This window comes from Marmota flaviventris, chromosome 5, assembly GCF_047511675.1.
Source record: "Marmota flaviventris isolate mMarFla1 chromosome 5, mMarFla1.hap1, whole genome shotgun sequence".
In the NCBI taxonomy this organism is placed as follows: domain Eukaryota; kingdom Metazoa; phylum Chordata; class Mammalia; order Rodentia; family Sciuridae; genus Marmota; species Marmota flaviventris.
In genome coordinates, this window is record NC_092502.1 from 28,329,672 (window position 1) to 28,341,811 (window position 12,140).

Here is a 12,140-nt window from a genome sequence, read left to right on the forward strand (position 1 = left end):
AAGAGACAGAAAGCCTGGATTCTGGTCCATCTGGGATCCTCTTCTGGGTCAGCTCAGAGAAGTCTCAGAGCCTCCAAAGGCACTGTCTTCATCCCTGAGCAAGTGAAAGTACAGGACATGCTCACGACAAGGGAGGGAGTGGGGACCAAGGTCAAGGATGGTGATATTGATGATGATGATGATGATGATGATGATGATGATGATGATGATGATGGAGACAAGTAACAATTCCAAGCATTTATAATATCTGAGGATTGTGCTAAGTTCTTCAAAAGCATCATCTCATTTTATCCTCACAATAACCATACGAATAACCACATGAAGTATGTATTACTACTACTACTACTATTACTGCCATCCCTTGGTATCAACAAGGGATTGGTTTCAGGACCCCCACTGGACACCAAAATCCAAGGATGCTGAAGAACTTTATATAAAATGGTGTAGTATTGGCACATAACCTACACCCATCCTCCTGTGTACTTTATCTAAATTACTTGCAATACCTAATACAATGCAAATGTTATGTAAATACATATCATACTTTACCATTTAGGGAATAATAACAAGAAAAAATGTCCATACATGTTCACTATAGATGCTTTTTTTTTCTGAATATTTTCTACCTGCATTTGGTTGAATCCATGAATGTAGAACCTGCTGTTATGGAGGACAAACTGTATTATCCCCAATTAACCACAGATGAGGAAACAGATACAGAGCCATTCATACTCTTGCCGAAGCACACAGCTAATGCGTGGCTGAACCAGAACTCCACTCAAGGCTATTTGACCCCAAACCCTTTGCTCCCGCCCACCAGCCTAACTTGTGTTCTCACTATAATTTCTTACAGGTAAATTCACCTGTATTGAGGCGCGGTTCCACCTGGAGCGGCAGATGGGCTATTATCTGATCCAGATGTATATTCCGAGCCTGCTCATCGTCATCCTCTCATGGATTTCCTTTTGGATAAACATGGATGCAGCACCAGCCCGTGTGGGCCTGGGCATCACCACTGTGCTCACCATGACCACTCAGAGCTCTGGCTCCAGAGCATCCCTGCCCAAGGTCAGTGACACTGCAGAACACCTGCACAGAAAAAGACAGCACTCATCTGCCTAGACTGCCAGAGACGTGGGGAGCATATGGAACTTATCAGTAGGTGTTTACCTACTATATGTTCACGGTCCAGTGTTCTAATCCATCCAACCTTGCACCAGGCTCAACATTGCATTCCATACAGGCTGCCAGACACCACCTTCTGCTCCATTCTCTACTATCACTAGACACATACTCTGTTTCATCTACTATTCAAACTCAACTTTGCAAACACACACACACACACAAAAAAAAAAAAACAAGGAAAACTAAAACTTGCCAAGTGCAGTGATATATAGCTCCTCCACAGGCTGAGGCAGGAGGATCTCTTGAGCCCAGGAGTTCCAGACCAGCCTGAGCAACAACGTCACAAGACCCTGTCTCCAAAAACCTCAAATTCTTAACTTCGCATTCTCCCCCATGCACATTTAGAGCTAATTACCATATTCTTCTCCTTTCACGGTAAATAGTAAATAGTTGTGTCAGGGGTCTCCAAGACCATCGCCACATTCAGAGAGCTGACAGGACTCAGGACTCAGTATATACCCTTGCACTCCCAGCTAAGATTTATCATAGTAACAAACTAAGGATATATTAATAAATTATAATAACACAAGCAGACACAGGAATCCATGTCTGGCTTCTTAACTCTCTCCGTCCCATAAGGAGTCACAAAGAGCTTACTTATTCAAACAACAAAACTGTAGACGCATGATACATCTGTCCAGAGAGGCAGAGACTCTCTTGGTACTGAGCACCCAAAATTTTAACTGGGGGCTGGTACTTTCTGCCTAACATGTACCAAAATTTCAGACTCCTTGGTGGAAATCAAAAGTTCAGCATAAAGCATGTTCTTGTATAAGCAATTACAGTACAGTGAGCCATGCTCATCAGTTAGGGAAAGTAGGAACAGTCCCCAAATGCAAGATCCCAGACACCAGTCCAGGGTCAACTTTGCAAGCAAGTCCTTCTTAAAAATGACAGACTCATCTATGCTATGGTGAGAGATATCCAAATTGGCATATGCAAATTACCTGCATCACTGCTCTTGTGCCTTAGGGCAATGATTAAGTAAAATAAGCATTACTTGAACACAAGACATCAATATTTTGACTTTCATTCTGATAACCAGGAAAGCTACCAAGTGACCTGTGGATGGGTAACAGAGATAGTATGGATATGCTGCACAAAGGAATGCTTCATATTCTGGACAGGATGGGACAGGATCATGCCAGATTTCATCACACAGTTAAGAACACTGTGCAACTTAAGACTGATAAGTTATTATTTCTGGAACTTTCCATTTAATATTTTAGGAGCATGGTCACATCTGAAACTGTGGAAAATAAAATGGGAGGTAAAGGGGGACTGCTGTTCCACTCTCCTCGGCTCTCACCCCGCTGCGTTTCTCCCTACCCTCGCTCCAGGTATCCTACGTGAAAGCCATTGACATTTGGATGGCAGTTTGCTTGCTCTTCGTGTTCTCAGCCCTGCTAGAGTACGCCGCTGTCAACTTTGTGTCTCGGCAACACAAAGAGCTGCTCCGATTCAGGAGGAAGCGGAGACATCACAAGGTAGGCCTTTGGGTCACTACCTAAGGAGGGACAGCTGGCAGTGGGTGGAAAGTTCCAAGCAGTCTTGTCTTGTGATACCTTTTTTCCCTGGGCTATCCTTCTCATTGGGCCAGGCAAGCAAGAAATAGGAATTAAAGTCCTAGAGATCTTTAGTTTCACGCCCCACACCCCACATAATGACCTAGTTGGGTCAACAGGCGGTCACTCCTACAATCATGATGGCAACCACGCAGAAATTACCAGGTTACCTAAAGGCAGAACTAATGGAGCAAAAGCTGAAGGGTCAAGGTAATAGCTAACTGTATACCTAAAGACGGGAGGGTGGGAGACGTGTGTTGGTTTTTTTCTGCGAGACTACGTTACTTCACTGGGCTTGGTTCCAGAAGGAAACTGTGCTAGAAAAGGCGGGATCTTAAAACAGAATGTCAAGGTTCCAGGTCTTTATTGCCTGTCCCCAGGGAGGGGCCACAAGCAAATCCTCCTCCCAGTGTGGGGATTGAATAAAGGAACTTTTGGCAGGCTGTCTTTTAAAAGTCACCAACATCTGTTAACTCAGAGGTTATTAAATGCCATTGGGGAGAGGGCAGCCTGTTGGATCCAACCACCCCCCGCCCTGGACCATATTGACCTCCCCACAAGACCTTTCTCCTGGGGATCAGAGATTCCACTTCCCTCTCTAGCCTCATCCCTTTGCTGTCTGATCACCAACCACAATAGCTTTTTTCTTAGCTCCTCGTACACAAAGGACATCAGACATCGCATTCTCTCTTCTCTTCTTGCTTTTCCAGTACCAGTACACCACCGCACTTGATATCAACCCACTCCTGTCCAGTTCTCAGCTGCTGAAGGCCTAGGTCCTTTGTTAAGGCTTTCATATAAGGGTATCAGGTGTGTTAGTGCAGTTTGTATCCTACAAGGGCCCTAGCCAAGGAGGGACTCTTCCTAAGCCATGTTCTGGCTTGAGACTTTATCTGAAAGGACTCCAGTTCACATGCCTAGAGAAAGGGACCCCTTTTTTTTCTAATGAGCACAAAGGTGCTGTGTGTGCTAACCAAGGCCATGTTCCAAATGAACTCGATTTCTATCCTTCTAAACATTGTGTTGGTCAATAGTTACACATTCTACCATGTGATTGTTTAATGTCCTTCTCTTAGTCACTGAGTTATAGGCCCATAAGGACAGAGACCACGTCTGGTTCTGCTTAGTACTACATGTCTGGTACCTAACACGGAGCCTGATGTATTATGAACGTACAATAGGCCTTGTTAAACAACTGAACAAAGGGAGAAACACACTAATGGATAAAGAGGAAGCCTTCCAGTCAGACAGCCTGCCCTGAAATACTTCCAGTGGCAGATTAGTGCAATCAAGAACCCCAGACACTCTGATCTATCAGGTTACACCACTCACCTGTGATATACCAAGGTCTTACAAGCTTCAGAAGGACCTATTTAAAATAACTACTGAATGCTATCAATTACAAAAAAACCTCTGGCTCCTGGATTTTCTTTAGAATATGACTTCAAGTTAGTCTCTTTCTGGGCCCAGTTTCACCAGCCTTAAAATGGACTCAATGTGTCAATTGGGAGAGACTGGTGGGGATCAAATTAGAGGATGGCGGAGAAGCTGTGTCAAAAAGTAAAATGAGGGTGGGGGCTGCGGCTCAGTAGCAGAGTGCTCGCCCAGCATGTGCAAGGTCCTGTGTTCGATCCTCAGCACCAACCACATGAAAATAAAAAACAAATAAACTAAAGGCATTTCTGTCCATCTACAACTACAAAAAAAAATTAATTAAAATGGTTACTACACACACATTTCCATCAATGTGTTTCTTAAACATCAGTGACATGATTCAGTTGACTTTTGGCAGTGTGCTAAAGGGAAGAGGCACCCCCTTCTGAGACAGAGGAAGTCCTTGGAGTTAAGACATCACCATGCATTGGGAAAGGGATCTGTGGGTTCTGCAACTAGACCATCTTAAAAGATCCCTAGCCTTAGTCCTTTTTATACTGTCCACTAGATTTCTAGCTACTCCCTATTAAAAAAATATGTAAGCACCAGGCATGGTGGCACACAGCTGTAATCCCAGCAGCTCAGGAGGCTGAGGCAGAAGGATCCAAGTTCAAAGCCAGCCTCTGCAATTTAGTGAGGTCCTAAGCAACTCAGTGAGACCCTGTCTAAAAATAAAATATAAAAAGGGATGGGGATGTGGCTCAGCATTTAAGTGTCCCTGGGTTCAATCCCTGGTACCAAATAATAATAATAACATGTAAGAAAGAAACTGACCAAATACAATTGTCTCTGGAATTTTTTTTTTTTTTGGGGGGGGGCGCTGCTTGTGCATGCAAGGCAAGCACTCTACCAACTGAGCTATATCCCCAGCCCTCTGGGATTCATTTTTATTTTCCTTTTTTTTTAATTTTCCCTGCATTTTCCTCTGCTAAAGACACTTGTTGGAAACACTTATTTGGAAAGACTATGTCCAAAAATGTGACTAAACCAAACCTTTCAATTGGGCACCACCACTATACAACTCCAGGAGGTATATTTGCATAGACGGCAGTGTAAACGGAGTCCCCTGTGGTTAGGTACCAGGTAGCTACTGTACTCCCAAAGGCTAGCTCCAACATCCCCCATACCCAATTCCCCCCTAAAGGAAAGCAAAAACTTTTATCTCCAGCCAGGTAAGGTGTGAACAAAACCACTATCCAGAATTGATCACATTCTCCTGCTCAGCTCCCTCCTGCAAGAGAATCTCAGAAATCATCTCTTTCTCTCCTCTCTTGCAACTGAAGAGAGACACTGACCACAGTGAGACAGAGCAAGCCCCCAGGATCCCACTGCAAGGACAAATGGCACAGGCAGGGGAAGTGCTCAAGGTGTTCTTTCCAAAACATTAACCATACACCATGAGCTCTTATCTGTTAAGCAGTGAGGCAGATAAACATAATTCTGAATTTATGAGATCATAAACAAGAAGTAAAACCTAACTCAAGGCACAGGTCACTAACTGGTACTAAGAAGGCTAAATTCAAAATGCAAATATCGTGGATTTAGCCAGCAGCGTTTAAAAAATCTAGAATAAGGTGCTCAGATCTTTTTAAAACCACACTTTTGGTGTCACTTGACAAAATCACAGCATCTGACCGTACTGGCCACACAATCCCACATGAAATTCATGTGCCGGAACTGTCTTTGGGTACAGAATGCATTCTCCAGATTACCACCACCTCTTCTAACAGACTGCCTAATGAGGCTGTTCACTTGAGCACTTGCAGTTCTCTCCGCTGTCCTGTTGGGCACATTTGAGTTCATGTGACCTCATTCATAAGGACTCTGAACTTGGCCCAAATCTCAGAAACTACAAGGACACAGATTTGGCCGCATCATAGCAAAGAACTTCCTTTGGATTAAGCCATTCCAGCTGAGGCTTATACATTAGAGGTATCCAAGTGTGGGTCACAGAAATCTCCTTTTAGCAGTAGTATGCAGAAGGGATTTTAGGCCCAAGATTGTGATCAGAGAGGAACTAGACACAGGCCTGAATTTCTGGAAGACTGTGATCTTGGCCAAACTCCCCAACTCTAACCATTCTCCCATGCTACCTCATTTGTTGGGCAGAAAGCATCTAGTCTTCCAATCCCTAGGCAGCCTCATTAGGCAGATTATTAGAAAATTCTGTGAGGCCTAGACTCAGCAGGTTTATGAGCAACCTCTCTAGGTTCCAGGGTACACTACCAGATTCCCCAGCTCCATTCCCCAGCCTCAACCCCAACAGCGGATAGGCAGATGTTTCCTGCCACCTGCTGGTTATAATAGGAATAGCAAGCTTCTTTCCGGTCATTCCTAGGGAATTTCCTTTCTCCCAGATACAATGTGAAATTGATAATCTTTTGGCTCAGAGGAACTTTCAGTTCCAAACCTCAGCTCCTTCCATTCTAGTGTTTAACAGATGAGAAAGGCAGAGAATAATTCATTCCTAAGATACATAGAAAGTTAATGTGGTGGTACTTCCCTACATATAAATACAGTCAGCCCGCCCAAATGTTGAGTGTACTTCAATACTCCACAAGGGCAAATTTATATTTAAATGTCACAGAGTCAGAGCTAGACCCCTTTCATGTATCGAACCTGGTAATCTGGCCAGCAAGTACTACTCTCCTTGGCCTGAAATAAGCCCTCTCCTATTGCCCTACTCATAGATGAATATTTGTTGAGAACCTATGTGTAACAGAGTTTGCCTAATTTCCTCCACTTCTGTGGTGAGGGTGTTGGACCAGGTTCATTCGTTTGACCAACATTTCCCTGGCATTTATCATGAGTCTCAGACCCTCCCGGTGCCAGGAATACAACCCCATTTAAACAAATGAACAAAAGCCAGGAAGTTAAGGCTGGTGACGATGAAGAAGTATGAGTAACCATTTATTTATTCAATCAACTTTGAGCTCATGTGCCAGGACCTGTTCACATGTGTTGAGGTTGTAGTGACCATGACAAGCTTTCCCTCTGCTTTCACAGAGCTGACAATCGAATGGGAGAGACAGACATTGGTCAAGGAGGTACAGTGGAATAAGAGCTTTTTTTTTTTTCAATGCTGGGGGTGGAACCTAGAGCCTCTTGCATTCTAGGCAAAAAACCCCAGGAATAAGAGCTTTAAAAGTGCCGGGGAATGGGGGGCACTTTTACTGAGCACATAGCTAACCTCTCCTTGGGAGCTCAGGGAAGGCTTTTTAAAAAATAAATAAATAATATTTTTTCTTGTTATTTTTAGTTACACGTGACCATAGAATGGAATGTATTTTGATATTTTACACATACATGGAGTATTACTTCCCATTCTTGTGGTTATACATGATGTGGAGTTACACTGGTCGTGTATTCATAGGTGAACATAGGAAAGTTATGTCTGGTTCATTCTATTCTTTTTTCTTCTCACCCCCCCCCACTCCTCCCTTCATTCCCCTCTGTCTAATCCAATGAACTTCTGAGAAAGAAATTAGGCGAAAGAAAGAAAGAGACGGGGGATATAGCTCAGTAGCAGAGCTCTTGCCTAGAGTGCATGAGACCCTGGGGTGATTCCCAGTGCTGGAAAAAAAAAAAAAAAAAAGAATGAATGAAAGAGAAAAGAAAAAGAAAAAATGAAAAGAAGAAGAAAAAAGAGGAGTCAGAGGCAAGGGTCAGGGCTAGGTTGTATTCCAGGAAAAAAGGACAACTTGAACAGAGATCCAAAGTATTTCAAATATATGGAAATACTGCAGGGTGACTGGGGCATAGAAAGTTAACTAGAGAACGCCATAGCGAGACTGGAGGTAGACAGGATCCAGGTCATCTGAGGCCTTGCTCACCATGTTAAGGATTTTCTTTTTCCTGAAGTCAATGGCAGCCCTATTAAAAAGTTCCAAGAAAAAGATAACCAATAAGATCTCTTTCATAACAATCCAGATGGGTGGGGGGGGGGGGGGTGGCAGGGAGGCTGGCAGCCTCCAGACTAAGCTAAAGGTTGTTGCAACAAATCCAGATGCTGGCCCATCCTAGGGTGGCACAAGTAGAGACAGAGAGGCACCGGCAAGTTCTGTATTGAATATCTTATTCTCGGTTAGCCCTGTCCTGCACAGAGACAAGCAAAAGACAGAATTCCTATCCTAAAAGCGCTCCATATCTAGGAAGGCCATGTGAGCTGATAAAACGTTCCCAGAACCACACACTGAATCAACAAACAGTTCAGCTGAAACCAAAATACTGGAGTTTCAATGCCACTGCAGAATTTTCATGGAGAGATAGCAAGGCTGGATGTGACGAGAGCAGACAAAAGTGCTTCCATGACTCAGGCCAGGGCAAGATCACACTGACCTGGAGCAGGGACAAGCCAGTGGGATAAGGGAAACAGGCATTTTGCACAAGGGAAACAGAAATAGTCCAACAAAGCTGGCAGAGGTGCAAAGCACATGGGGGAGGGGCACCCTGAAAAGGTAAGTTGGAACCAAATGATGAACAAGATCTTCATAAAAACCCAGAGGTTACAACTTCCAGAGACGTGGGGAAAGGAGGCAGGAAGAAGCTATGGCTTCCCTGGCTTGTGAAACAGGAAGGTTGAGATCTCTTGTTCTCTCCTGGGTAACAAGGGGGTGGGGACCAGGGCAAGGAAGCAACAGAGGCAAAACAGGGGATCTGTCCAAATTGTCCTCTGAACTTCAGACCAAAATCCATTACACAGCACTGAGTATTGACCCAATGAAATGTCTGAGGGTCAAAACCTTGAAATGTAGTGAGGTAAATCTTAACAGGAAAAAGTGGAAGAACTCTGAGACTCACAGAAGGAAGGGATTTGCCAGCCCATGATGGTGCTGAGATCTAGCATGGACCTCCAGAATTTGAACCACATTCCCATCCCCTGGTTTGCACCTGTTTCCGCATGCAAGTGGCGCCCCTCTATAAGGCAGAACTCCCCAGCCAGCCAAAAAGCCTTCAGACACCTGGGAGAGTACATTGTAGGGATCAGGGAGAGCCAGATGGGCATGGCCTGGCCCCGGGGGAGTGCCTTGCAGGGAGGGTGCCCAGCCCCTGTCTTATTTTAAGTAGAGCCCCATGTTGAATCTGTTCCAGGAGGATGAGGCAGGAGAGGGCCGCTTCAACTTTGCCTATGGCATGGGCCCAGCCTGTCTGCAGGGCAAGGATGGCATTTCCGTCAAAGGCGCCAACAACAACAACACCACCAACCCGCCTCCCGCACCATCCAAGTCCCCGGAGGAGATGCGAAAACTCTTCATCCAGAGGGCCAAGAAGATCGACAAAATATCCCGCATTGGCTTCCCCATGGCCTTCCTCATCTTCAACATGTTCTATTGGATCATCTACAAGATTGTCCGCAGAGAGGACGTCCACAACCAGTGAAGGGCTGGGATGTGGGGGGATGCTGGGGGAGGCTGGGACAGGGCAGTGGGGAAGCGCACAGGAATCTGGGAGCCTAAGGAAGAGAGGGGAAGAGGGAGGGGCACATACACAACTCTTGACTCCCTCTCTCTCTGCAATATGTGCAATAGCAAAATGCACTAATGCATGAATTCTAGAATGTGGCACTATCTATTTAACCTGGGGTGGGTTGGTGGGGATGGGGCGGGTGGGACTTTTCTAATATAGGAACCAACAGAGGGCCAGGGAGGCAGGGTAGGGCATAGGTGGGGATGGGGAGTTGGGGAATAACAACTTTTAAAATTTGAGTCCGCGGACTGTGCAGTTTTCCTATTTGGAAGGAGAGTACAGTCTGCCCCAGAGCAGAAGGAAAGCAATGTAATATATGATATATATTCATGCTTAATATTAATGCAAAACCACAAGAACAAAAGATTTGTTTCTTAACCTATCAGCCTAGTAACTGCTTAAATTTTTAAAGTCACAGAAGTGATGGACAATTTTTCCCAAAGTGGAAACAGTCACAAAATAAGCTTGCTCTGGCATGTGTCCCACATCCTACCCCTCCAAATGCCATATCTGTCTTCAAACTGGCCCATGTGGACACATGCCAAAAAGCCATTCCACCTCTGCTTCAAGAGGGTTGTACACATGGGCATGGGTAGTGAAGATGGGGAAAGGTGGACAGAGGAGAAGAGAGTGACTAAAGTTCAGAGGCCTGAGGATTGGGAATCAAGTGACCCCACCTCAATCCCCATGTCTCGAGTTGAGGGACCACACTCATTCTCCCGTAAGCCCTCTCGCTTCTGTGTTTCAACACCTACCCCCACTAATCCTCCACCAGTACCCGGAAATGGCCGCCATGGTTTTCTCATTATATTGCCAATATGCAATCTTTTTTATGGTTAAAAAAAGTAATAATCTCAAGAAGTAATATGCAGATAGACTGAGTATAAACAGATGTACTTTTTTCAAATGTCTATTTTTTTGGAGAGTCTCTTTGGAATTGCAAATGGGTGCATGTTGGGGAAGGTGGGGGCCAGTTGGATGAAAAAGATTTATTATCTAGTGGATCTACAGAGTAAAGTTTTAAGAGGTGAAAGGGAAGTACTGAGGCTGCTGTGGATTAGGTATATATAGGGGAAGAGAGAATAATATGTAGAAAGTCTGTTCATTATATTTTGACATTTCATGTATCATAGATAATGTGAGAAGTTTGGGGGGATGGCCCCATTATATTTTTATAAGTCTTTTTTTTCTTTTCTTTTAGGTGCTTTGTTTAGCTTTAACATTTGGGAAAGTTAGATGAATATTTCTCTTTCCTCCTAACTCTGAAGTGCCAGAATTTTCCTAGGATAGTTAGGGCACTCCAGAGAAAAGAGAGAAGGAGTAGGAGATGACTTGGGGGTTGGGGGGGCTGGAGAGTGCTGATGAAGGACAAGGACATTCAGATGGGAGGTCTGCAATGCAGAAACAGCAGGACTCCGTCCCCTCTGTCATTACCACTATGCCTGAAATGATGGCACCATTGTCTACAACAGTTTCCCTGCTTGGGCGCATGGCCCTAATACTGCAGTTCCATTTCTTACTTTGTACCTTCGTGTGCTGACTTCTGATCAAAGTTGTAGGCAGCATGGCGAGAGATGGCTGACAATCAGTGTGTCCTGACGCTTTGGGGTTTTGCTTGTGTCTGTAGAGCAACCCCAAGATGGAGCAGATGGAAGAGGAGCGGTGCCTACCTGCTCCCTAAAGCACCTTCCCCCAGGGAATTACCTCCCCTTTTCTGTGGCACAATTGTTAATGCCTATATAGGCTTAAAAAAAAAATCAGGCCAAGATGAAGAACTTGAGTGATTTAGATAAAGAAAATGCATTATGTGTCCCAAAAAAGTACTGGCTTTGAGGCTTTGGTGTTTGCATCCAAGCCCAAGATCAATTGATTGTTGCCTTCCGTTCTCTTGGCCTGTGTAGACCAAAGAGGTTAACTATAACCCAGCTGTGGATAATGTGAGATAGAACCTGGAGTCCTTTTTTTTTCCCTAAGAAATCTTGAGTGGTGGCAGCTGAGTTGCGTGGGAATCTTTCATCTAAGACCATCTTTTCCCCACCACAAATATGTGTCCAAAAGAGGAAAAGTCAAAGAGGACTTGAGCAACTATTACCAGTTCAGGGCTAGTGGTCTCTGAACTGCTATGAGCCTTTTTTCATGAGCACTGTATTCACTTTACTTAGGTAAAGATTATTTTTAATTAAAATAAATAAATAATAAACAGTGATGCCCTTCTCCCCACTTTACTCCTTACTGGACTAAATTCAGGAAGTCTGCAGTAGAGGTGAATGAGGCAGCAAAGGCACAAGGTCTCTGTCAGAGATTAAAGACAATATCAATCCTTCTAAGAAAGTCTTCCTACACACACTCACAGTCAGCGGACTCTACCATCTGAGCACAGAACAAAGGCCAGAGAAATGCAAGAAAATAAATTTCAATTGTTCAAGAAAAATAAAAACAACCCCTGAAGGTTCCAAACTGGCCTTCTCAAAGGCAATATCCAAAATCCCA

General features: G+C 44.4%; 1 protein-coding gene across 2 annotated transcripts in view; it reads left to right on the forward strand.

The window, feature by feature from the left end:
• Glra1 (glycine receptor alpha 1) overlaps positions 1-9,563 on the forward strand; it is a 79,939-nt gene extending 70,376 nt beyond the window's left edge. Inside the window, exons 7-9 of one of the 2 annotated variants that reach the window (XM_027938707.3) lie at positions 854-1,068; positions 2,526-2,672; positions 9,252-9,563. In XM_027938707.3, coding sequence (XP_027794508.1) covers positions 854-1,068; positions 2,526-2,672; positions 9,252-9,563 — 674 coding nt within the window. The remainder of the gene's footprint in view (positions 1-853; positions 1,069-2,525; positions 2,673-9,251) is intronic. The other variant, XM_027938708.3, reaches the window with a different exon arrangement.
• The last annotated feature ends 2,577 nt before the right edge of the window (positions 9,564-12,140 follow it).